This window comes from Salvelinus sp. IW2-2015, linkage group LG18, assembly GCF_002910315.2.
Source record: "Salvelinus sp. IW2-2015 linkage group LG18, ASM291031v2, whole genome shotgun sequence".
In the NCBI taxonomy this organism is placed as follows: Eukaryota; Metazoa; Chordata; class Actinopteri; order Salmoniformes; family Salmonidae; genus Salvelinus; species Salvelinus sp. IW2-2015.
The window spans coordinates 38,907,354-38,932,863 of NC_036858.1; the positions used below are offsets into that span (position 1 = coordinate 38,907,354).

The 25,510-nt window shown below is 43.0% G+C and overlaps 1 protein-coding gene and 1 pseudogene across 1 annotated transcript; both read left to right on the plus strand.

Annotated features, from left to right (window-relative positions):
* The first annotated feature begins 4,769 nt into the window (after positions 1 to 4,769).
* LOC111978817 (tumor necrosis factor receptor superfamily member 6) lies at positions 4,770 to 22,265 on the plus strand. Its single transcript, XM_024009072.2, has 9 exons — positions 4,770 to 4,939; positions 6,438 to 6,582; positions 6,829 to 6,963; positions 14,841 to 14,958; positions 18,202 to 18,275; positions 18,409 to 18,504; positions 18,704 to 18,747; positions 19,488 to 19,506; positions 19,626 to 22,265. The coding sequence occupies exons 1-9, from the start codon at positions 4,901 to 4,903 to the stop codon at positions 19,943 to 19,945; spliced, it is 990 nt and encodes a 329-aa protein (XP_023864840.1). The 5' UTR covers positions 4,770 to 4,900; the 3' UTR covers positions 19,946 to 22,265.
* A 2,305-nt stretch (positions 22,266 to 24,570) lies between these two features.
* LOC111977927 (inositol 1,4,5-trisphosphate receptor-interacting protein-like) lies at positions 24,571 to 25,510 on the plus strand (annotated as a pseudogene).

Sequence of the window (25,510 nt, forward strand, 5' to 3'; positions counted from 1 at the left end):
ACGTTGCCAGCCAGTAGGGCAATGGAACATACGACTGGGTCGCGTCCATAGATACAGAACAAAAAGACTGAACGACTGGGTCGTGTCTCTGGCAACCGAATGAACGACCAGCCGACTTTGGTAGCAACCCTAGATTTGTGTCGGGGGACTATATCTTGTGGAAGGATTAAATAGTATGAATAAATTCATCAAAATAACGTTTTTAATGAAAATATGTCAATCATTTTTTAAATATGTTGTTAACCCGTTGTATAAAAGTGATAGTGTCCTCGAAGCCTAACTTATAACACCTATGCCAATATATCCTCCAAACACCGGCTTCTTGGGCATTATCACTTAATTGACATAAGCATCAATTGGGTGAAACTCATCTTTTCCCAGTAAATGCGATGTATTGACAAAAGCATCAACTTTGTGACACTCTTCTTTTCCCAATGAATGCAATTTATTGACATAAGAATCAACCCTGTGACACTCATCCTTTCCCATTTACTGCCTTGTATTGACAGAACCATCAATTGGTTGATGTTTCTCTTTTCCCATTCACTGCAATGTATTGACATAAGCATCAACCCTGTGATACTCATATTTTCCCATTGACTGCAATGTATAGTAAAGTAGCATCAATTGGTTGATGCTCATCTTTTCCTATTGGCACCACAGGGCCTGCAGGTGTAACAGTATAACTTTAAACCGTCCCCTCGCCCCGACCCGGGCGCGAACCAGGGACCCTCTGCACACATCAACAACTGACACCCACGAAGCGTCGTTACCCATCGCTCCACAAAGGCCGCGGCCCTTGCAGAGCAAGGTGCAACACTACTTCTAGGTTTCAGAGCAAGTGACGTAACTGATTGAAACGCTACTAGCGCGTACCCGCTAACTAGCTAGCCATTTCACATCTGTTACACAGGGAGCATGGCCAGTTGACAAGCATCAATTGGTTGAAGCATAATGTTTTGCAAAGATTTGACAGAATGACGTTTTGTGGTTGATAATGGGCTTTAGTAGTAGTAGTAATAGTGATACAGTGTAGTCATAAAGGCTGCTAAATTATGATGGATATTCAATGTGAACATAATACCACATGTATTAACATTAATATTATGTGGTAACATCGATAGCTTAGTTGAAAGAGAACGAAGCTCAAATAATACTTCCCTCTCTATGCAATAGCAAAGCTAGTGCGAGAGAAAAAAATTATCATTCTGTTGCATCARTGGAACCAATCAAGGTGCTATCTAGAACTTAAAAGGGTTCTCCAGCTGTCCCAATAGGAGAATCCAAATTCTGTCGTRCTGCCACTGAGCAAGGCAGTTAACCCACTGTTCCCCGGGCGCAGAAGACGTGGATGTCGATTAAGGCAGCCCCCCGTACCTCACCTCTCTGATTCAGAGGGGTTGGGTTAAATGCAGAAGACACATTTCAGTTGAAGGCATTCAGTTGTACAACTGACTAGGTATCCCCCTTCCCTTTCCCTTTGAAGAACCCTTTTTGGTTCTAGGTAGAACCCTTTTGGTTCCAGGTAGAACCCTTTTGGGATCCATGTAAAACACTTTCCACAGAGGGTTTTGCATTGAACCCAAAAGGGTTCTACCTGAACCAAAAAGAGTTCTACCTGGAACCAAATAGGGTTCTACCTGGAACCGAAAATAGTTCCCCTATGGGGACAGCCGAAGAACCCTTTTGGAACCCTTTGTTCTAAGAGCGGGAGGCTTGGGAACCAAATCTACTGTTCACCCTAGAAGACTGTTAGGGGAACACAGACAGATAATTTAGCTAGACTTTACACATTCATCGCTCATTCAGGAAAATCTCCTCCAGGAAATGAAATGAACGCCTGTGTTGAACTAATTCTGTCTCCATTTGGCTTGAATAAATGAGAGGTATTGTCTGGGTTGAATGCCTCACATCCCATAGTGGCAGAATCCCCAACCCTATTGGTAAATTAGGGGTCTAAGTATGGGTTTGGACTCTTTAAATACTGTTTCTTTCCAACATAAGTCAAGTACTTGTCACATCTGCTCCTGCAACGCCCTCCACTGCTCATCCTGTGTCTCCTTGAACTGTGGCCACTCCCCCAATACTCTCTCCCTCTCCTTCTCCCTCTCTCTCTGTGTGTGTGTGTGTGATTGTGTGGGCAGAGACAGGTGTGCTGTTCCATAATCAAGACCTCTACAAATACTCAGCCCTGCCACTTCCACACTGCCAGAACGTAATCTCTACTCGGTCAGTTTACGTTTCTAGCCATTATTACTATTAGATCCTGTTTTTTCCTTGCCTGACGCTGTTTTCCTCTCTGCTGCAGRTCTGCCTGCTCTGACTCTGGTCCCTGTCTCCAGTTCCACATCTCGTCATCCTGCTACTCTGTCCTGGATTCACCACTCTACTACTCCCTTGGATTCCCCTCCGGACCTGCTTACCCTGTCCCAACCCGTCTCGCTCCAGCCTCAGCCTCCGTACCTGGTTTCCTGCAACCCACCCAAGCTTCCCATGGCCTGCACTCCATCTTCTCCCTGTGTTTCAATAAATACCTTGGTTACTTCATCCCAATCTCCTCGTCTGAGTCTGCTCTTGGGGTCCCCTGTTCCACTCTGCTTAACAGTACTATCCAAATGATATGTCTGTGTCGGCTATAGGCCTACCTAAAGGTAATCTTTCAGGGTGAATATGTAGTGGCTATAGCAAACACACATACACACAGCTTGTGCTTAAAGCTGATGATGAGATGCTACAATTAATCTGACCTTGTAGCCATGATGTCACTGTCAATTGCCAAAYTTAATATCAAATGTCTGCCTTCATCAGGCAAACATCTGTGGTGAACTGCCAAGGGCATATACATTATTATCCAACAGATGTGGTTGCTTGAAAATATTACAAACATTTCCTTACAGAAATGTAGATAGATATTTGATTACAGATGTRCATTAGCTGCACAGGTAGGTCCATAAGAACAGACATTGTAGGCTAGCACAAAGCTAAGTCTGCACTTCCAAAAATCAGTGAAACTACAAAAAGKTGAAATTTGATACTCTTGGAAAAGACAAAATCCCACAGGATGTCTGCTTCAAGGAAGTTCTCCAGCCCAAAATTGTAGTTTAATAAGAGAATTTAACAAGCCTTTTTGTGGATTTTTTTTTTTTGTCCACTTTGCAAAGATCAAACATATGCGTTGTTTTTTATGCTTGTCATTTTTTTTARGTACCAGGAGACATTGAAAGAATTCACTGCAACARACCTAGATGATTGTATAGCTGATCTTAGTTCATAGCTTTATGGGAATCCCCCTCCCCAGAGGCATAAAATCAGACGTTCGTTCAATACTATTTSTATGAGAAGAATTGAAGATTCTACCTCTTTTCTGATTCAATAGCTTGTCCTTTGATGCTGATGGAGACTCCAAGTATCCACTGCTGGCCATCAAACTAGTATCTCAATTAACTGCTGAATATAAAGTAATCCAGAGGTCTAACAGAGGGACATAGCACAGCCGCCCCAGGTGTGCATTGAAGTGCACCGCTGTGCACTTATCATGTCTACTCTGTATTTCAAACCTGACTGATCACTCTTGGACTATCCATTATTGCAGTATCCTTTCAGTGATCCAACACATTGTACACTTTCCACAAATAGCCTCCACTCCCTCCTGTCACATCTATCTGAATAGGACTCACAGGAAACCAATGTGAATGAGCACATTTCCTCTCACCCACCCTCTCTCTCACTTTCTATCTCTCTGCTTTCCCTTTCACAAAAATGGCAATAAGCTATTGAATGGCAGGGGTGATACCATGTAGCTCAGTTTTATTTTATTTATACTGAACAAAAATATAAACGGAAACATGTAAAGTGTTTTTCCCATGTTTCATGAGCTGAATGAAAAGATCCCAGAATTGTTCCTTACACACAAAAACTTTCTCTCAAATGTTGTGCACAAATTTGTTTTCATCCCTGTTAGTGAGCATTTCTCCTTTGCCAAGATAATCCATCGACCTGACAGGTGTGGCATATCAAGAAGCTGATTAAACAGCATGATCATTACATCTCTACTGTGATAGCATGTGATATAGTGATTAGAGTCATGGCTACAGTAAATGCACATGCATATCTCTAATAGAGATAGTGTGGTGACTCTGATTGATGTGACAATCAATGCTGTGCATCACCAGTAGGGATTACTCCATACATATAGTATGCAGACTGTTGGTCTGTAGGGATCACTGGTTTGCATCAACCTTTATTAATGTATGGACAGGGTTGATAATAACTGTTATTATTGGTATAGGACCAGGAGTTTTCCCTTACCACCTGATTTGAAGAAAGTCTCTGGACCATATGGGTAACTGATGAGTGTCACCACAATGAAATGCACACTGGTTTTTAATATGTTTTGTTTAACCTTTATTTAACGAGGCAAGTCAGTTAAGAACAAATGCTTATTCTTATTTACAATGACGGCCTACCCGGAAAAAGAGGAGCAACTCAGGCGGTCCCGCGCAAAGGCCACTCGCTCCCCCTAGTGGTACATGGAGAGATAGGCATGTCTCATAGAACAATGATGAATACAATACATGTATGTACAGTATCTACTAAACTTACTCCAACAACTCATTCATTGTATGTYTCTCATAAGATAACCATTTTCAATGGTGAAACACATTTTTACTGGATGTTTTTCTTGAATCAAACGGTTGGAAAAAAATCCGCACGCATTTCCGTTTTGGCATTGCTTGTCTATGCGCCCTACAAACAAACATGCAGCAACTTGACTGTCATTGTGCAATTGTGGTCAACGTACTGTCTGTAATTCCTCCAAACCTCAAACAGAGGGCAGATTTGCTATTGCAAACACCACACAGGGCGCAGCAATCTCTTCTTGGAGGCATCAATTTGGAAAATGAACAAATATACTTTTTTATATATCCTGTGCATTTTGGTGAGTTGACTATCAACATCTTATTGTTGACATACTTTGTATACGTTAAACTCAGATATTTTATTATTGTCAGAACTTGGGCTAGCTAAACTAACTCTCACAGCCATATTTGTCAAGTCAGTCTCAACTCTGCTCTGGTATCTTGCATGGATGAAATACAGTATATACATCTACGAAACACGATGTATAAATATCTGATATGTTTGATTTCATCGACAGGTAAAGGTTCCTAAACTGTCCGTGCTGAAGTAGTTTCACTTTTGATTTTGACATGTTGGGACTTGCCACGCCAGCCTTGTCTCATAGACTAGATGTAAACATAGCAACGCAAAAGTTGCGTATCTTTGTAACTACAAAATGCACTATAGCAGTTGTATTTCTGTATTTTGAAAGTTGTATATCTTGAWAGCTTGATTGCTGACATGCAAAACATTTTGTGACTATATCAACAATGGACTAATGAAARAAATACCAGAAGATAGTTTTTGGCTGGAGTTTTCCTTTATGTGCAATATTCAGAAATCTCTCTGCCCATTGCTGGTTGCTAAAAGTCMAATAGTTTGCCTAATTTCTGTTTATGTCACAAAACAAGCAAGTATAGTGTAAAGAATCATTGTATTTTATTTAAGCTGTATGAAGCTGGTGTACAAATCAAAAGGAAAAGACGCAAAAACAAAACTTATGAATGGGAAACATAGAAATAGTGCACATAGAACAGATACAGCTTCTTAGAATGACAAGAGAATGACAGATCTATAACTCATATTTCTACGTGAATTTGGTCAGGTCGCCCAAAAAGTTACATATTGCAGCTTTAACCCTAACCCCTAAGTCCCTAGCCTAGCTAACTTCAGCCACCTAGCTAACGTTAGTGTTAGCCATCTAGTTAACATAAAAACCATTCAAATTTGATATGTCACATGCACCGAATACAACATTACCGTGAAATTCTTACTTACAAGCCCTTAATCAACAATGCAGTTWAAAAAAAATAGAGTTCAGAAAATATTTACTAAATAACTATAATGAGGCTATATACAGGGGGTACCGAGTCAATGTGCAGGGGTACAGGTTAGTCAAGGTAATTTGTACATGTAGGTAGTGGTAAAGTGACTATGTATAGATAATAAACAGCGAGTAGCAGCATGGTAAAAACAACATATTAAACATATGGCACATTTTTTACATATTGTAAGAATTGTAATTCATAACATATTACACGAAATGGATGATGGACATCCACAAATMAATACAGGTTTACCTTTACTATGTTACACTTACCACACATAAGCACTTTTCCTTAATAATAATTATTGACCTTCCAATGTCTCATACTTAAATCACTGATAAGTCTCGCACGCACGCACGCATGCACGCACGCACGCACGCACGCAGACACACACACACACACACACACACACACAAACACACGCAGCTACTGTAACTGCCTACTGCTGTCTGTTTTAATAACACTCCATAATGTAATTGCATTTAACAGTGTACGGTTCGTTTAACTACACCATTCAAAGCAGAGCGGAGTTCCCAAGACATCTTAATCACTAGAAAATTGCAATCCAAAAGGCAGATTTGTCAAGATGGCACTTACCAGCATGAGGGAATGGAATGCTGTCTCTGTGCGGCTGGTAAGCATCTAATGTTTAACATTATCTGTATCYAACTATCTCACATTAGCATTCTTTTGGTCACCACCATGACAGGTCAATACCATAATAATTGCGCAAGCACATTTACATTGGAGTGAGAACTGAAATGTTGATTAATTAACAAGCACTGTCCTAGTCAACTCCTGTAAATTGCATTAATYAAATTAATGTATGCTATGTAGGCCTATGTCTTTCCCTCTGATTATGTCTACTCRATGTGTCCAGGCCAACATCTGGAGAGCCACTGCAGTGTGAGCCCAGAGGATGGGACCTGTGTTTACTGTGAGGAAGATAGGACCTACAACAGTGARCCCAACTCCCTGGACTCCTGTGAGCCCTGCACTTCCTGTGACCCTAAAGGTAGGCCTACACACACAACAGGTAGAACTGACACCTTATAGGTAGGCCTACCTACTGTAGCAAATTAGGTTCTCTTTTGTTTTCGGGACGGGGTTACCAAACAACCTATGGGAACTCCTTTCCCTTCATGCGATATGATTGCGATGCTTAATATCAAAGATGTTTACAGTCACGTCTCAKSCTTACTGACCTGTCACTATATAACGCAGTGTGGCGTGGCATGCTGTCTTTTGTTCATTGTCTTTTGATCAAATCGAATTAAATCAAATTATATTTGTCACATGCGCTGATTACAACAGGTGTAGACCTTACAGTGAAATGCTTACKAGCCCTTAACCAACAATGCAGTTTGAAGAAAAATAAGTGTAAAGTAAAATAATAGATAACTAAAACATTGAAAATAAAAAGTAACAAATAATTAAACAGCAGCAGTTAAATAACAATAGCTAGGCTACATACAGGGGATACCGGTACAGAGTCAAGGTGCAGGGGCATCAGTTATTCGAGGTAATTGAGGTAATAAGTACATATAYGTAGAGTTAAAGTGACTATGCATAGATAATTAACAGAGAGTAGCAGCAGCGTAGCAGTGGGGTCTGGGTAGCCCTTTGATTTGTTGTTCAGGAGTCTTARGGCTTGGMGGTAAAAGCTGTTAAGAAGCCTTTTGGACCTAGACTTGGTGCTCTGGTACCGCTTGCCGTGCGGTAGCAGAGAGAACAGTCTAGGACTAGGGTCGCTGGAGTCTTTGACCATTTTTGGGGCCTTCTTCTTACACAGCCTGGTATGGAGGTCRTAGATGGCAGGAAGCTTGGCCCCAGTGATGTACTGGGACGTACGCACTACCCTCTGTAGTGCCTTGCGGTCGGAGGCCGGTCGGAGGGAAAGGGTAGTGTTGAGTGCAGTAGAGATTGCATCATCTGTGGATCTGTTGGGGTGCTATGCAAATTGGAGTGGGTCTAGGGTTTCTGGGATAATGGTGTTGATGTGTGCCATGACCAACCTTTCAAAGTACTTCATGGCTACAGACGTGAGTGCTACGGGTCGATAGTCATTTAGGCAGGTTATCGTAGTGTTCTTGGGCACAGGGACTATGGTGGTCTGCATATAACATGTTGGTATTACAGACTCAGTCAGGGACAGGTTGAAAATGTCAGTGAAGACACTTGCTAGTTGGTCAGCGCATGATCAGAGTATGTCCTGGTAATCCGTCTGGCCCTGCGGCCTTGTGAATGTTGACCTGTTTAAAGGTCTTACTCTCTCATTGGCTATGGAGAGCGTGATCACACAGTCGTCCGGAACAGCTGATGCTCTCATGCATGTTTCAGTGTTACTTTCCTCGAAGCGAGCATAGAAGTAATTTAGCTTGTGTACTCCCCTTTGTAGTCAGTAATAGTTTGCAAGCCCTGCCACATCCTACAATTTAAGTTTCCCAGCATTAAGMTCCCTGCCGCCTCTGGATGAACGTTTTCCTGTTTGCTTATGGCCGTATACAGATTATTGAGTGTGGTCTTAGTGCCAGCATCAGTTTGTGGTCATAAATAGACGGCTACTAAGAATATAGATGAAAACTTTCTTGGTAAATAGTGTGGTCTACAGCTTATCATGAGATACTCTACCTCAGGCGAGCAAAACCTTCCTTAGATTTCATGCACCAGCTGTTGTTCCCAAATATACATAGACTGCCACCCCTTGTCTTACCAGAGGCCGCTGTTCTATCCTGCCGAAAAAGTGTAAAACACAGCAGTTTTATGTTATTCATGTTGTCTTTCAGTCACAACTCGGTGAAACATAAGATATTACACTTTTTAATATCCCYTTGGTAGGATATACGTGATCGTAGTTAMTTTATTTTATTATCCATTGATTGTATGGTTCGATCTCACGTTTGTGTTTTACATTACGAGATTATGAAAGTTTACGTGACCACTGTGCTCAGAACATGTGTGTCGGCCAAAATGTAATAGAATTCTAAAGTTGGTTAGCTGGTCAGTACTCAAAAAGGTGATTCAATGTTTCATTTGAGTATTTATTTCATTCAGGGATAGGTAGATAGACAAAAGTGTCATTTTAAGCCTTTGTCAGTGTTATTCTCGTCTCCGCTGAAGGTGCGCTTCTTTATTGTGGGCTCGTTAAGGGTAAAGACCGACAGGTGCATTCATTTGCACGCTCCTGGAACAGACTCATGTCAATAATGCATCTGAAATATACTATAAAAAGATTGCTATTAATCCCCTTCAGATMACTTCTTTACGYAATTACGATTCTTCAACAAGTCGAGGAGGTGCTGTGAGTAGTTGATTTTAATCTAATCTTCTCCCCTTCTCTCGTTATTGTTCCCATACTAGCTAACTTTTATTGCTTATTGTCAGGCATTTTTATATTTTTTATTGTATTTATTTAACCTTTATTTAACTAGGCAAGTCAGTTAAGAAGAAATTCTTATTTACAATGACGGCCTACKCTGGCCAAATCCGGACGACGCTGGGCCAATTGTGCGCCACCCTATGGGACTCCCAATCACGGCCGGATGTGATACAGCCTGGATTTGAACCAGGGACTCTAGTGACGCCTCTTGCACTGAGATGCGGTGCCTTAGACCGCTGCGTCACTCGGGAGCATCCATCCATCCGTTGTGTGTTAGCTAGCTAATTAGCCCTCGGGTCTGTCCCGTTACCGCCGAAGTTAGCTCYTAGCTAGCTAAATAAGCCACACATAGCTACATTAATTAGCTTGTTGTTGGCACCTGTTGTTGGCACTTGTTTGACCGCGGTGTCATGCCAGTCCTCACTTGACTGGCACGTCAGCCTGTTGATCTGGCGTTACCACTCGCTCACTTGGAGTTTTGCTGGGATCACAGAGCCCAGCAATGCTGTAGCCTATCAGTCCTCGCTTGACCGAGACTGACAGTCCACACTTGACTGTGCCAGTCAGATAACTTTATATAGAAGGGAGTTTCAAGCCGGGACCTTGATACATATTTAGGACGTAGTCTCGACCCCAAAACATAATGGATCAGATTTGACGGTAAGTGTAACTATTCTCTCGCCGACGCCAAGGCAATCGAGACACACCTAGACAAAAATCTCTTAATTTTATTAATAACTTTTACTTGGAACACACTTTCTCTTGTGTGGAAATACATTCTTAGCAGACTGATTTAGTGCTGTACACAGTTGTCATTCCACCGGTGTCAACAGTGTGAGAAACAACTCGCAGTCTCGGATGAGCAAAATACTTTATTGACTTGGGAGCTGAACATGCCCAAGCTCTTGAACTCACTGTCAGAAATTCAAACCGAGAGCATTGAAATCGAAATCACGACTTGCACGCTTTGGGGGCAGAGCCACTCGACTCCGGAGTCAGCCACACTGATCAATGAGCATTGTTAGGTMCTAATTTTCAGAGTAAATAACTCACGGACACTAGAGAAGCTTAATTAACCAAATTMAATTATTCCCAAAGGGTCGATACAGCTGTAATTCAGWKACAGACATGGCTTCCACCGTGGTGGTATTCGTACCCCACTTTGGGTGGAGTCTCCTCCTTATCGRTAAACATTGCAACATTATTYCTAAGCAGGGAGCTAAGTGATATGGGCCTTCAACGGTTTCTCCCCTTTTCAGTACTGTCACATGRAATCMTGTTCCCTGCACTCAGCCCCTCCCAAGCTTCATTATTGGACCCCTCATGTCTCTTTTGTAACTAATGTTCCCAGAATCCAACAGCATAGACCTTCCTTTGCAGATTGTTCCAAGCGCTCCAGGTAGCCTAGCAGTTAAGAGTGTTGGGCCAGTAACCAAAAGGTCATTGGTTCAAATCCCCATGCTGGRGAGGTGGAAAAATGTGCCATTCTGCCTATGAGCAAGGCAGTTAACCCCTAACAACAACTGCTACCTGTCAATTAAGGAAGCCCCCCTGCATCTCACTGATTCAGAGGGGTTGGGTTAAATGCTGAAGTCACCTTTCAGTTCAATGCATTCTGTTGTGCAACTGACTAGGTTTTCCCTAATGATGGGTCTCACTCCCTTTGTGATCCACCACCCAATAAACACCATTGCCAAGGCACAAATCTTGACTCACTGAGATGTTCAAGGAGATTAAGTCACTGGACAGTTGAATGGCAACTGAGTCTGCCCTCATCCTGGCCAGGCTTCCCCTGCCGGTATCAACCCCTACCTCTGAACGGAGTGTGGTTGTTGAATCGGATGACACTGATGTACTGTCCACAAGAGCCTGGGGGGACTATGTACAAAAAGTACTGTAATTTATAAAATGTACTTTGATTTGTTTAAAACTTTGTTGGTTACTACATGATTCCATATGTGTTGTTTCATAGTTTTGATGTCTTCACTATTATTCTTTAATTAATGTAGAAAATAGTAAAAATAAAGAAAAACCCTTGATTGAGTAGGCGTGTCCAAACTTTTGACTGGTACTGTATATCAAATGTATTTATAAAGCCCTTTTTACATCAGCCGATGTCACAAAGTGCTGTACAGAAACCCAGCCCAAAACCCCAAACAGCAAGCAATGCAGATGTAGAAGCACGGTGGCTAGGAAAAACTCCCTAGAAAGGCCAGAACCTAGGAAGAAACCTAGAGAGGAACCAGGCTCTGAGGGGTGGCCAGTCCTCTTCTGGCTGTGCCGGGTGGAGATTATGTATACAACACTCTCATAGAGGGTGCACGCGCCGACTATATAGGCGTAATCATGTTTGAGGGTAAACCCCAAGCCATCAAATTCAACCTATCAGGGGCCAAATCCAGATCACATATCTGCGATCAAGGGTGTCAAATTCTCCCATGCACCTGGGACAATAGATCCCAACAACACAGAACCCTCCATGGGCCCGCCCAACCGGGGAACCACCAGAATCAACAACAGACCCTCCTGACAGAGCCTCTCCATGGTGGCCTGAATCAGGTCCAACTGTAGGAAACACATAGAGCAGAGTACGAGGCCACTGATACGCCGAAGCATCCATTCCCAATGGAGCGCCCAGACCCCTCATTGAGACGACAATGCACGTTGTCTCGCAATGCGTAAAGATCTACGTCGGCCCTTTCGAACCGGTCCCATATCTGGGCAACCACGAGGGTTTCAGTCCCCACTCCGTAGAGATAAGACCCCCTGGAAGTAAAGCCACACACACGTATCCTCCAGGATCTCTCAACGTCGCCCCAAGCAACAGGAAATGTGCACTGCATCATACGAGCAGATAACGGGCAAAATTTACGAGAGAGAGAGATTGCGTCCACCCCCTGCTTGTTGGTATACGCCACCACTTCCTGTCTTTGGACCTTACCAACACATGCTGGCCCTCCAAAATTGAAAGGAAACACTTCAGCGCTATCAAAACAGTATCTCTAGGTAATTGATATGTGGCACCCTTTGCGCTGTTGACCAAAACATCAGAATGGATGCGTCATCCGTGATCGCCCTGCGGGACACTACCCCACGCCTGAGAACCCCCTGCAACTGCAGTTACGGGTCTCTGCAAGGAGTCAACATGCTTAGGCACAACAGAATACCTTGAGCAACCAATGGAAGTGGCCATTGTCATCCTTGTTTTCATATCCACCACTCTTGACAACTGTGTCTAGTTGTGGGAAAGGAACTGTGCTTATTTTGCCCACACATGGACAATATCACACACTTGATAAACCTGAACACAGAGGAACCTTGGGTAGAAGCAATGTGCCCTCGTGGTACCACCTTTCAGATAACCGGCCTGCACCGGGTTCAGGGACTTCGGCAACCAGTAACCTGCTCCGACCGAGCCACTTGGGAGCACTGTTGCCATAGCAAATAGCCAGGATAGTAAACCGGGAAAGACGCAGCACAAAATCAGCCACCGCAAGGATTTCGTAGAGAAACTCTAAAACCGGCTTCTCCGCCTCCACGGTCTTATTCAGCTCCTACAGCAAATCGATATTGTACATATGCAGCATTTTGACCACATTCAACGACTGGGCCGCCACACCCTCAGCCTGGTACACTTTGTCCAGCTGATTCCAAGAACCTGCACTATTTATTCGGAAGCACTGTGCTAGGATTAGCCCCCTTGTTAGCTTCTGGAGCTAAGTAACTTGCCAGCTTTCCATCTGCTTTCCACACCGGCGGTGTGCCAACAAACCCTGCCTCCTCCATACTATCTACCTACATTCATGAACTCGCCATAACATGATAGCACCAGCCTGGATGAATGAGGGGAATCCCAGGTTACCTTTAGTTAATCTGCAAAATATTTTAACAGGGGTAAGCAACTCTTCACCGCTGAAGGGAGGGGAGGTAAATACCTTCCCCCAAACATGGAGGAACTCTGCTGAGGGGGAGAAGATGGATAATCAAATCAAATCAAATGTATTTATATAGCCCTTCGTACATCAGCTGATATCTCAAAGTGCTGTACAGAAACCCAGCCTAAAACCCCAAACAGCAAGCAATGCAGGTGTAGAAGCACGGTGGCTAAAAACTCCCTAGAAAGGTCAAAACCTAGGAAGAAACCTGGAGAGGAACCAGGCTATGAGGGGTGGCCAGTCCTCTTCTGGCTGTGCCTGGTGGAGATTATAACAGAACATGGCCAAGATGTTCAAATGTTCATAAATGACCAGCATGGTCTAATCACAGTAGTTGTAATCCCATCCCCAGGTGATCTGCCGCTGTACAACACAGCTCCATCAAAGACACATTAACCCCCAATGGTTCACTCTCCCTCTCCGAATCCAATGRCGGAGCTTCAGGCTGCCCTGGACTGATGTCATCCGAATCACACTCTGAAACACCTCAAGAGTCAACCAGGGATAGCATATCATCCCCGGAATCTGGACTTTGAACATTGCCAGAGAAACCGGGATTAGCGTCACTCGGCTAAAATGACATCCTTATCAACTCCAAACACCGCTGGTGCTCTCTCCCGGCCTCAGACAACCACATTTCCTAGGTCGCCTCACCAGATGATTGTGAAACCCCATGCCCTAGGGTATGATCAGAGGTTCAAAGTCAACTAGTTAGCATTTTTTTAAAACTCTTACTCTTACCACTGGCCAACCTACTCAAGCAAGGAAGCACTGGCTACACAAGCAGAGCAYAAAGTAGTTAGCTTTTAGCWAACACAAAAAAACGATACCAAGACCCAAATCTCGCAACATCTAGAGGGACCAGTACTCTCTCCCCACTAACWGACACCTAAGTCGGAGRCGAAGCTCAAAGCCTTTGTGTGCTTGAAAAGTTTGTAAATTGTGTGACACATTTTTCCTTCAGGCGAGCTGAGGAGCAAAGAATTTAGAAAATGAATGCGAGCCCCGGTATAATAGCCAGGATGGCAGGGCTTCCGAGGGCGGACTCGGCATCCATTGGCCCGTTGGCCGTGTTTTCAGATTTTCAACAGGTGAATAGGATTGGTCGTTGACTCCCCATGYTATGTTATATACCGAGTGACCACTTGTGTTACCCAGTTGGGTATCTATAGTATGTTGCTTCCTGTGGTGGATACAAGGACATCCCAGGTTAAATGTTGAGTTATCCCACCCTGTTGTCTGAACAACCTCTCCCATAGGTTGTTTGGCGGCCAGTTACGAAAATTAAAGGGAATGCTGGGTTAGGGATCAAAGTAATAGARAGTATGTCACGCCATACCGCCTTTTATAGTGACAGGTCACGTGGGTACACTAAGGGTGTGGATTAAGGTCACGTGGTACACTAAGGGTATGGTGTGACTGTAAACATCTTTGATATTAAGCATATCAATCACATCACGTGAAGTAGTTCCCATAGGTCATTTGGCAACCRGTTACACTACTCAGAGAAACAAGGTTACATCCGTAACCCAACCTTGCCAATGTACTGCCACTGTGGTGTTTGTTTGTCCTTCGTAGCCAATCTGGAGGTGGAGMACAGATGCACCATCTTCAAGGACTCAGTATGTCGATGCCAGCAGGGCCACTACTGTAACAAGGGGAAGGAGCACTGCAGGGCCTGCTACCCATGTACCATGTAAGTTCAAGATACTTTAACCAAATAACTATCAAAATATATTGATTTATAGTTTTCTAAATGTTAAAGACACATTGTTAAATCGGTAACATTTTACCGTAGGTGTCCTTATTCATGCATTCATGAAGTCTTTATAACAGCRATATAAACATATAAGCTGTCATAGGTAGTTTTAAATACACCGAACAAAACATAAACGCAACATGTAAAGGGTTTGTCCTGTGTTTAGTGAGCTGAAATAGAAGATCCCAAAAATGTTTCATATGCACAAAAAGCTTATTTCTCTGATTTTGTGCACAAATTTGTTTACATCCCTGTTAGTGGGCATTTCTCCTTCGCCAAGATAAAACATCCACCTGACAGGTGTGGCATATCAAGAAGCTGATTAAACAGCATGATCAACTCTAAAATSTGCAGTTTTGTCTCACAACACAATGCCATAGATGTCTCAAGTATTGGGGGAGTGTGCAATTGGCTGACTGCAGTAACGTRCACCAGGACTGTTGCCAGAATATTGAATGTTAATTTCTCTACCATAACGTTGTTATAGAGAATTTCGCGGTATGTCCTACAGGCCTCACAACTGCAGACTACGTTATATGGCGTAATGTTGGCGAGCGGTTTGCTGATGTCAACAAAGTTCCCCTTGGTGGCGGTTGGGTTATGGTATGGGCAGGCATAAGCTACGGACAACGAACACAATTGCATTTTATTGATGGCAATTTGAATGCACAGAGATACCGTGACGAGAACCTGAGGCCCATTGTCYTGCCATTCATCCGCCGCCATCACCTCATGTTTCAGCATGATAATGCACGGCCCCATGTCGAAGGATCTGTGCACAATTCCGGGAAGCTGTAAATGTCCCAATTCTTCCATGGACTGCATACTCACCAGACATGTCACCCATTGAGCATGTTTGGGATGCTCTGGATTGACGTGTACGACACCGTGTTCCAGTTCCCGCCAATATCCAGCAACTTCTCACAGCCATTGAATATGAGTGGGACAACGTTCCACAGACCACAATCAACAGCCTGATCAACTCTATGCGAAGGAGATGTGTCGCGCTGCATGAGGCAAATGTTGGTCATACCAGATACTGACTGGTTTTCTGATTCACGCCCCTACCTTTTTTTTAAGGTATCTGTGACCAACAGATGCGTATCTGTATTCCCAGACGTGAAAACCATAGATTAGGGCCATAGATTAGGGCCAAATTAATTCATTTCAGTGGACTGATATCCTTATATGAACTGTTACTCAGTCAAATCTTTGAAATTGTTGCATTTATATTTTTGTTCYGTATAGTTATGAGTAATGGCATAAGATGTTATAAAACTAGTTGTAATTGGTGTTATAGATGACTGTTCATCCTGTTGTCATATGCTCTAATGTCAACTGTTAATAACAACTACTATTACACTGCATGACAATTTATGTCATATGTTATTACATGCTACATAAGTGTCTACATACCATATGTTGTAACTGGACTTTATATGGTGCTTTCTATAAATAATGGGGCCAATGTGTGACATTGGGATCAACAATTCTAAATGGCTGAAACAAAAATCAATTTGATTTTCATGCAGTTCCACATGTACTTCGAGGAATAAAAGTCAATATATGCAAATTGCCCCATAACTCCACCTATACAACCACATAGGCCTAGCTCTATACATCATTTAAGCAGGGTTCATACAGACATTGGCAAGTRAAATTCAAGGACTTTCAGGGACTTTTTCAAGTGCTTAATTGTGAWTTTCAAGGACCTCAATGTTATACAATTGTTTAATTTATATATGGCCTAATATAGAACCCCCCCCCTCCCAAAAGCATGCAAAAAGTTTTTTTTTTTTTTAAGTAGGCCATTACCACTTTAAAAATAGCGATTATTGTAAGCCTTGTRAATTATTATTACATTCTTAAATATGTGAGAATAATGTGGACATTGCCTGACTAAATGGATGCATGCATGGGGATTGTTGTGGCCGACACAGGCACACATAGGAAATCCATGAATAGCAGTAGCATCACCATTTGAAACTCACCATTGCTGTTTTTATCATGAGAAAGTGACCAAACACCAGGTTCCTTTTTTAATGGATATATTTGTATGGAAAGCCAACTTGAAGCCAGCATTAGCTGTTGTCTTCCTCATAATAACTGCATGTGGTTTTACCGCAACAGAGTAGCACAACACCGTTCAATTGAAGTGCCGGGAAACAAATGAAAGTGTTTGTTTTCCTTTGAACATCATTGCACGTGCGAAAAAACAGCAGAAATGTACAGTTTTTTTTATCATGTAGCTTCTCAACTCTGCTTTGTCGACTAAACAAAAACAATAACATTAGCGGTGGGGCAGACAGTGGCGCTGTTTCCACTACTGTGTGTTTGTGCACACTCTCTAATGCCATATGACATGGTTATGACACCCATCATTCCATTCAATGTAATAATGTGACACAGAGTTTGGTAAATGATATAACGCATGGTCATAACATCTGGAGTGTAGACACTTATGTAGCATGTAATAACATATGACATAAGTTGTTAGGCAGACTGTGTAATAGCCGTTGTTATTAACAGTTGACATTAGAGCATATGACAACAGGATGAACAGTTGTCTATAAAGTTTAAAGTATACTTCCCAGTCGAAACAGGGACATTTGAGGTTAGTCAAAGTTTGGTTGCCAAGGTCTACGCGTGATTGGTCAACAGTAGGGATTCTTTTGTTGTCATTCAACGACCTACAACTAGCAAATGTTTTCAAATGTTTTCACTTGAGAAATACTGCACCAAACATCTTAATTTGATGTCAAATTGCGTGATTAAGACCTCCTTGGCAATTTTTTTTAGTTTTTTTTCTAATCTTATGCCGTTACTCATAACTGTTTAAAATGTATGACATATGACAAATGTTGTAATGTGTTATATCAGTGTTTCTTAAACCAGGTCCTGGGGATCCAAAGAGGTGCAAATGTTTGTTTTTGCCTAGGCACTACACACCTGATTCAAATCATTAAAGCTTGATGCAGAGTTGATCATTTTAATCAGCTGTAGTGTTAAGGCAAAACAAAAATGTGCACCCCTTTGGGTCCACAAGACCAGGATTAAGATAGACATGATAAAGAATGCATGAATAAGGGCACCTACAGTAAAGTGCTATCATTAAAGCTGGTGTAGGCTATAGACTAGAGRGATACCTTTCTACATCAAATTTTTTCATTTCTCTTGAAGATGCAGGGAAGAGGGCATCAAGGTAGCCTGTAGCGCCACCAACAACACCATATGCCATGCCTTCAAAGAAAAAGGTTTGGGAATTGAGCAAAACCATAACATTTCAATGCATTACAATGATTTGGAAGATGTGCTTTCACTTACAGTATGAATGTTATAAGGTTGTTTTTTATCTAAACATTAGGCTTTTATTTTCCTTTCTTGCAGGAAGCCATTTGGCAGCAGTATTGGTCCCTGCTACTGTTCTTCTTGTCACTTTTATTGTGATCATTTGCCTGTGGCGAAATAATAAATATTGTTTTGGTAAGTGTTTGGTCATTCTGCCAGTTGTAGGCTATGCTAAATCACCAAAAGGGGGCAGAAGAGGTTCTTCTCTAATTTAGTTAGTAAGGTGTTTGAAGAGCACAGAAGTCTGGCGTGTTGAAAAACTCCCTTTACAAAAATATCTGGTTTTGAGTCGTCCTTGAAATAGCATTGACATGTCTCCAATTTCCTTTGTTAGGGCCAAATGGTGGTTTGACAGAACTGCCCAACTGGAGTTCAGAGGTAAATATCTTCAATTTTTACAAGGGGTGGGTCTGAACCTGAATGGTTAAAAGCACATTCCAGTCGGTGTCTATTCCACAAGTTATCACCGGCTAAATCTATGACATTAAAATGCCTAGTTACTCTGTTCCATCTGACATTTTTATGGATATATACAAAGAAATATAAATTGAAAAAAGCTAGTTTGCGGTCTTCCCAGCTTCAGTTTGAAGTGATTGTGTTAGCTGTGTTGTTGGCTAGCTCCTCTGAACAACATTGTCCTAATGAGAGCATATTTTCTATGCCAGGCGAAATCGCGCCTCGTTAACTCATGGATATATCCTCATAGAAAACAGCTTAAATAAATGCAAATGCAGCTGTCTGCACTGTTTGTCATGACTGTAAATGAACCGTTGTTGGCTAGCTAGCAGGTAAGTGAAAAAAATGTTGCCAGCCAGTATGGCAATGGAACATTTAGAACAAACGACCAGCCGGCTTGGGTAGTAACCCTATATTTGTGTAGGGACTATATATTGTGGACTTCGTCTTGGGCCTAACAACACCCGTGCCAATATATCCTCCAAACACCGGCTTCTTGAAAGTGTCACAGTACTCCACTCTGTCCCTGACTACAGCCACCGCTTAAAACACAGACATGCATCTCTAGTGCTACATCACTGTTACATATCATGTCACCTATTATAATTAGTGAGTTAAATATCAATGATGAATGTGTTTTACATGTATTTATTTTTTTGCAGGAAATGCAGCCACTGAGAGGTAAGAACATCATCAATGTTACTACTGATGTGTGCCATGTGTGCTAATATGAACATTATGTATGTCATTTCCAACTAAYAATTACCCATAATCCCTCTTTCTTCTTTGGTTGGTTTCAGGTGTTAATCTCTGGCCACACCTCCCAGACATCGCTAAGACCTTGGGGTGGAAGGACATGAAACAGGTGGCCGAGAGCAGTGGGATGACGCATACCACCATAGAATCCCACCAGCTGAACTTTCCCAATGACTCCCAGGAGCAATGCTCCAGCCTACTGAGGGCCTGGGTGGAGAAGGAGGGGATGACCACAGCCTCTGAGACACTGGTCCAGACTCTACTCCGCATGAAGAAAAAGGTCAAGGCAGAGGATATCGTGGCTATCATCAGCAACAAGGAGGATGACGTCACAGGAAACAACTCAGGATCAGGACAGGTGTAGATACTGTATGTACAGTATGGTCAAACCACCGCCTTTAACCATGGAAAGATGACCGGGAATATGGCCAAATATAAACAGTGTATTTATTCCCTCCAGAAGGCAATCAAACATGTGAAATGTCGTTATAGGAACAAAGTGGAGTCGCAATTCAACGGCTCAGACACAAGACGTATGTGGCAGGGTCTACAGGCAATTACGGACTACAAAAAGAAAACCAGCCACATCATGTACACCGACATCTTTCTTCCAGACAAACTAAACACCTTCTTTGCCCGCTTTGAGGATAATACAGTGCCATCGATGAAGCCCGCTACCAGGGACTGCGGGCCCCCCCTCTCCTTTTCCGTGGCCGACATGAGTAAGACATTTAAACGTGTTAGCCCTTGCAAGGCTGTTGGCCCAGATGGCATCAGGATGGTCACCATTGTTCCTGGACTTTCAGGGTGTGTGCTCAGCCCCCTCCTGTACTCCCTGTTCACCCATGACTGCGTGGCCATGCACACCTCCAACTCATATCATCAAGTTTGCAGACGACACAACAGTAGTGGGCTTGATTACCAACAACGACGAGACAGCCTACAGGGAGGAGGTGAGGGCTCACGGAGTGTGGAGTCAGGAAAACAACCTCTCACTCAACGTCAACAAAACAAAGGAGATGATCGTGGACTTCAGGAAACAGCAGAGGGAGCACCCCCCTATCCACATCGACGGGACAGCAGTGGAGAAAGTGGAAAGTTTTAAGTTCCTCAGCGTACATATCACGGACAAACTGAAATGGTCCACCCACACAGAAAGTGTGGTGAAGAAGGCAACAACGACTCTTCAACCTCAGTAGGCTTGTCACCTAAAACCCTCACAAACTTTTACAGATGCACAATTTAGAGGTGGGACAGCTAAACAGCCATCACCAACACAGAGAGGCTGCTGCCTACATACAGACTCTAATCATTGGCCACTTTAATAAAGGGCGATCACTAGTCACTTTAACCATGTTTACATATCTTACATTATTTAACTAGACAAGTCAGTTAAGGACAAATTGTTATTTACAATGATGGCCTACACCGGCCAAACCCAGACGACGTTGGACCTATTGTGCACCGACCTATGGGACTACCAATCATGGCCAGTTGTGAAACAGCCTGGATTTGAGTGTCTGTAGTGACGCCTCCAGCACTGAGATGCAGTGCCTTAGAAACACAATAATTTCGCTACACTTGCATTTACATCTGCTAACCATGTTTATGTGACCAATACAATTTTAGTAGTAGTATTCATGCAAGTCAAGATGCCAGTATAGCTGGGTTAAACAGTCTCTTGAGGTTCAGTTTCATCAGTAACAGGTAAGACCTCTGTTGTTGCAGGGACGAACTCACCCGAGTCCTGATGAGATAAAGCCATCAGCAGCTTCATCCTGTGCTGTGACTCCTTGAGCTGTTGAATTCAGTAATTGGTCCACATTTGTGCGCCAGATCATGTTGGGGCCTACATTCACAGTGTAGGTCAAGGGTCCTGTCTTTGACACAATCTCGCCAGCTTGCCATTTCTGGTTTGGGCTCTTGTAGTTTCTGGCAATAACTTCCTGTCAAATGTCAAAGGTTCTGAGTTGCGTTTGTTTTTGTTTTGGGGAACACTGTTTCTGTTGAATGTGTCAGCAGGTTTGCAGGTAGCAAACGGAAATAAAATTACATTGTACATTAGAATAGTTAAATCCTTCTCTCTTTCCCAAGTCAAACGTATCCCTCTCTACCTCCCCAGTTTCTCTCCCCTTTACACCAGCCAAGCCAAGCTTCTCTCAACCTCCCATGCTTGTCCACCCAAGCCAAACTTGGCCTTATTTCTCATTCTTGGCCATCCTTGCCCACCCTTACCCACCCAAGCCAAGCTTGTCCCAACCTCCCATATTTTCCCACTCTCTCTTCCTCTCAGACACACAAACATTCACCCACACACACACTTACCTACACTCACACACACACGCACATACATATAGAAGTTATTGACATACATGCTATATCATCCCATTTGAATTGTCTTCAGTGTCCATGTAGCCTCGGATATTTCTATCATTAATTCATCGAGCAGAACAGTTACTTGGGAAAGTCTAGTGTAGATTGGGGGAGAGGAATTAGGGGGCGGCAGGGTAGCCTAGTGGTTAGAGTGTTGGGCTAGCAACCCGAAAGGTTGCAAGTTCGAATCCCTGAGCTGACAAGGTACACATCTGTCGTTCTGCCCCTGAACACGGCACTGTTCCTAGGCCGTCATTGAAAATAAGAATTTGTTCTTAACTGACTTGTCTAATAAAATACAAATTAATTAATATTGTCTCAATTTATGATAAACTGGTTTTAGGCATCATTGTATCTAGCCTAAATTGTGCTCACCACTTTTTCCCCGCTTCATTCTCTTCTCAGTAAATGGGACTCTCCTTGTTGAACTAGAAAGGTTTCTTGCAGCTTGATTTGGGCTTCGTCGGCGCTTGTGAATTCCATCCTTTACCTTCCCTTCCATACCCACAGCACTGATGGGAAGCGGAGCTGAGGTTTAATCCCTTTTTCCTCCAGTGACTGTCTGATCGGGATGTAATCCATGCGTCTTTTTCTCAGCTTTGCAGTCGGGTCCTGGAAGAATCGAATAGTCTGGCCGTGGATTTTAATTCAGTTCATCCATGTATCTATAACATGACACCTCAACACACACCCAATACACCACATCTCCTCACCTCCTACTTAAAGTGTCACCATTATGAGCAACAGTTGTGAGAAGGTACTTTGAGCCACTAGGTGACAACTGCTGGGTCAGGGTGTCACCCAGTAATAGTTCTGAACCTCTTACAACTGGTGGTTCTTTTGGTGTTGCTTTACTCAACTGTAACTGATCTGTGTGCCTTTTCCAGATGACGTCCTCTGCATTCTGGACAGTGTGGTACACATGACCAGTCTGAGAAATGAGTTTAGCATGAACCCACTTTGGTCCGCTGAGGTAGTTTCTTGGGACTCTAGCTGCAGACACTAACTTGCGATGCGCATCCACGGACACAAGAAACATTCTGTCTTTGAATGGACCTGCAAAGTTGATGTGTGTGTGTTGCCATGCCTCCTCCGACCAATCCCACAGATGAAGAGGTGCAAGTTGAGGTATGTTGCGAACCTTCTGACGAGGATTTTTTTTATAGCTTTTTCCTCGATGCTTACATCAAAAAGACGTCATGAACAATATGTGTTAATCTGGTTGTGATCTGGATAAAAGACGTCCCGACGAGATTTCAAATCGAAAAATACGTCTTTATCATGTTGTATGCCCACTGGGTGGTGTATGGTTGTAGGCAGTTTATATTTGTCATGCAGCCAGCTATTGTAATTTTGCAAAGGTCTTTGTTGAACTGTTTTCCATTGAGTCAATGCATTTTGTTTATATGATGTATACTGTAGTCATAAAGATGGGCCCTATTTTATTGAAAAATACAACAACTATAGCCAATAACTGTATTTCACAACACCACTTCACATCTCTTTTATTCTTAGAAATGTGCGCTGCATTGTAGGCTATTCTGTTGAAATGCAGGCCAAATTATGGAAAATAGCCAAATAAAGTCAGTCATGGGAGAATTAAAAATAAAAATGACAGGGTATAGGCCTACAATGTTTGTCTCCATTATGTTTTTCCTGGCTCTACAACTTTCATACCTTTAGTCTGAGGGAGATTTCAAATCCACTATTAATTAACAACTTTCATTAGTCAAAATGACACAACTTCAGGGCATATAGGCAGTTGTATCAATGGTAGGCTACAATGCAGTTTACAGGGGAAGTGCCAAATAGTTGTTCAACATCTCAAAGGCTAACAGTTTATTTGGCATTTCACTGTGCATACTTGTAATTTTAGTTAATGTTGAAGRTCTATTAAAAATGTGTACATTTTGAAAGGGCGCTTCCATTCTCTTTATTTTGTGGTTCCATCCTATCTACTGTAAACACAACCAAAATGTTTCATGAAGTAATTACAAGAGTCAAAGTTACATGAACTGTGCAGCTATTTATCCCTTTCAGGATACATCATCTGACCTAATACCCCACTACAATAGTGATTATCTTTGACTATCATTGACACTAAGTAAAATGATTTGGGCATTTGCCATTTGCCGAATCAAATTCTTGACAGATACAATGCAATCAGTGCTATGTTTGGTTATCGGAGAAGGTTGCATTCCCTCAAAAACACATTTTCAAAAGGTTATCTTACTTCCTTCCATGGCACACAGTTCAATATTGTGTCAACAGTGAGTCACTCTGCTCTCTTTATATTTAGAGGGGCAGACTGCTGCCTCAAGAAGGTTCACAGAGTTAACACATGGTTGTGTTTCATGATTCTACTGAATCAACTTGCAATGCACAGCAAAAAAGTACACAATAGCAATACCCAACAGCAACTTGTTTGAAGACGTAAAAGAGCTCTCAAGCTGAATAGCTATGATATCCAATATAAAAGTTGCAATGACATTTCATAGCATATTTTTTATCTAATTGTTCTTCAGGTGTTGGGCTGAGGCATTGTCAGAGTTGACGAGATGCTGACGTGAGGGGTGACACTGGTTTTGTCTCCTCCCTGAGGACTAGGGAGCCAGGATGCAGGGGGCCATAGTGCGGGTGTTTGTGGGAGTGGCAGCGGCCATCTTGAACCACCCGCTGCTGTTCCACCAGGAGATGACCACTCTCCCAGAGCAGGATGATGTGCTGCTGGCCCGCATGAGGAGAGGCTTGAGCTGGAGCAAGTGTGGCTGTAAGAGGAGCAGCAGGACCCTGGCTCGAAGGATGGCTGCGGCTGGTACTTCTGAAGCGCCATCTCGCTGGTCATCTTCTTCTCTATCGAGGTGTGTCGGCAGGATCTGGCAGACATGGAAACCACTACGCTGATGATGAGGATGGGTTTGTTGAAGGTGGATCCATCCATCAGTTCCAAGACCCTCATGCTCGATAAGGGAGTCCTAATCAGCTTCTGTGAGAGATCAATCCACACCTCGGCCCATGAGAACTGGAGGTTGCAGGAATTTGTTGAGGGCTTCACTGAAGACCTGCTGAAGTCCCTGAGAAGTCTGTGTGACAGGTAGGCTGACATGGAGGTGGGGTCTTTGTGGGCATTGGGAGCATGTTTGAGTCGTGGAGGGTGAGCAAGCCCCTGATGTGGGTTCTCATCGTCCTTTTCACCCCACCGGAGGCGTACTCCTTCCAACTGTGGTGCAGCCCCATCAGTGATGTGCCCCTGGACATGCAGGGCTGTGGCAGGATCAAGGTGACATGGATTGGGTAGAATGAGGACGGCTGTCTCTATGGCTCTGCCAACCTGGGTGAAAACATGCTATGCTTATTGCATTTCAAAAAGCCCATAGCTAACCACATCCCGTACGACCTTCTGTGCTCCAAGAACATGCCCTCTATGGCCAGGGACCAGGTCATGAAATGGTTCCTGATCTCTGTGATAAAATCCTGGGGACAGATTTTTCACAAGTATGAGTTTGAGTACACTTCAGATCAGATAAAATGTTATTGGTCACATACACATGGTTAG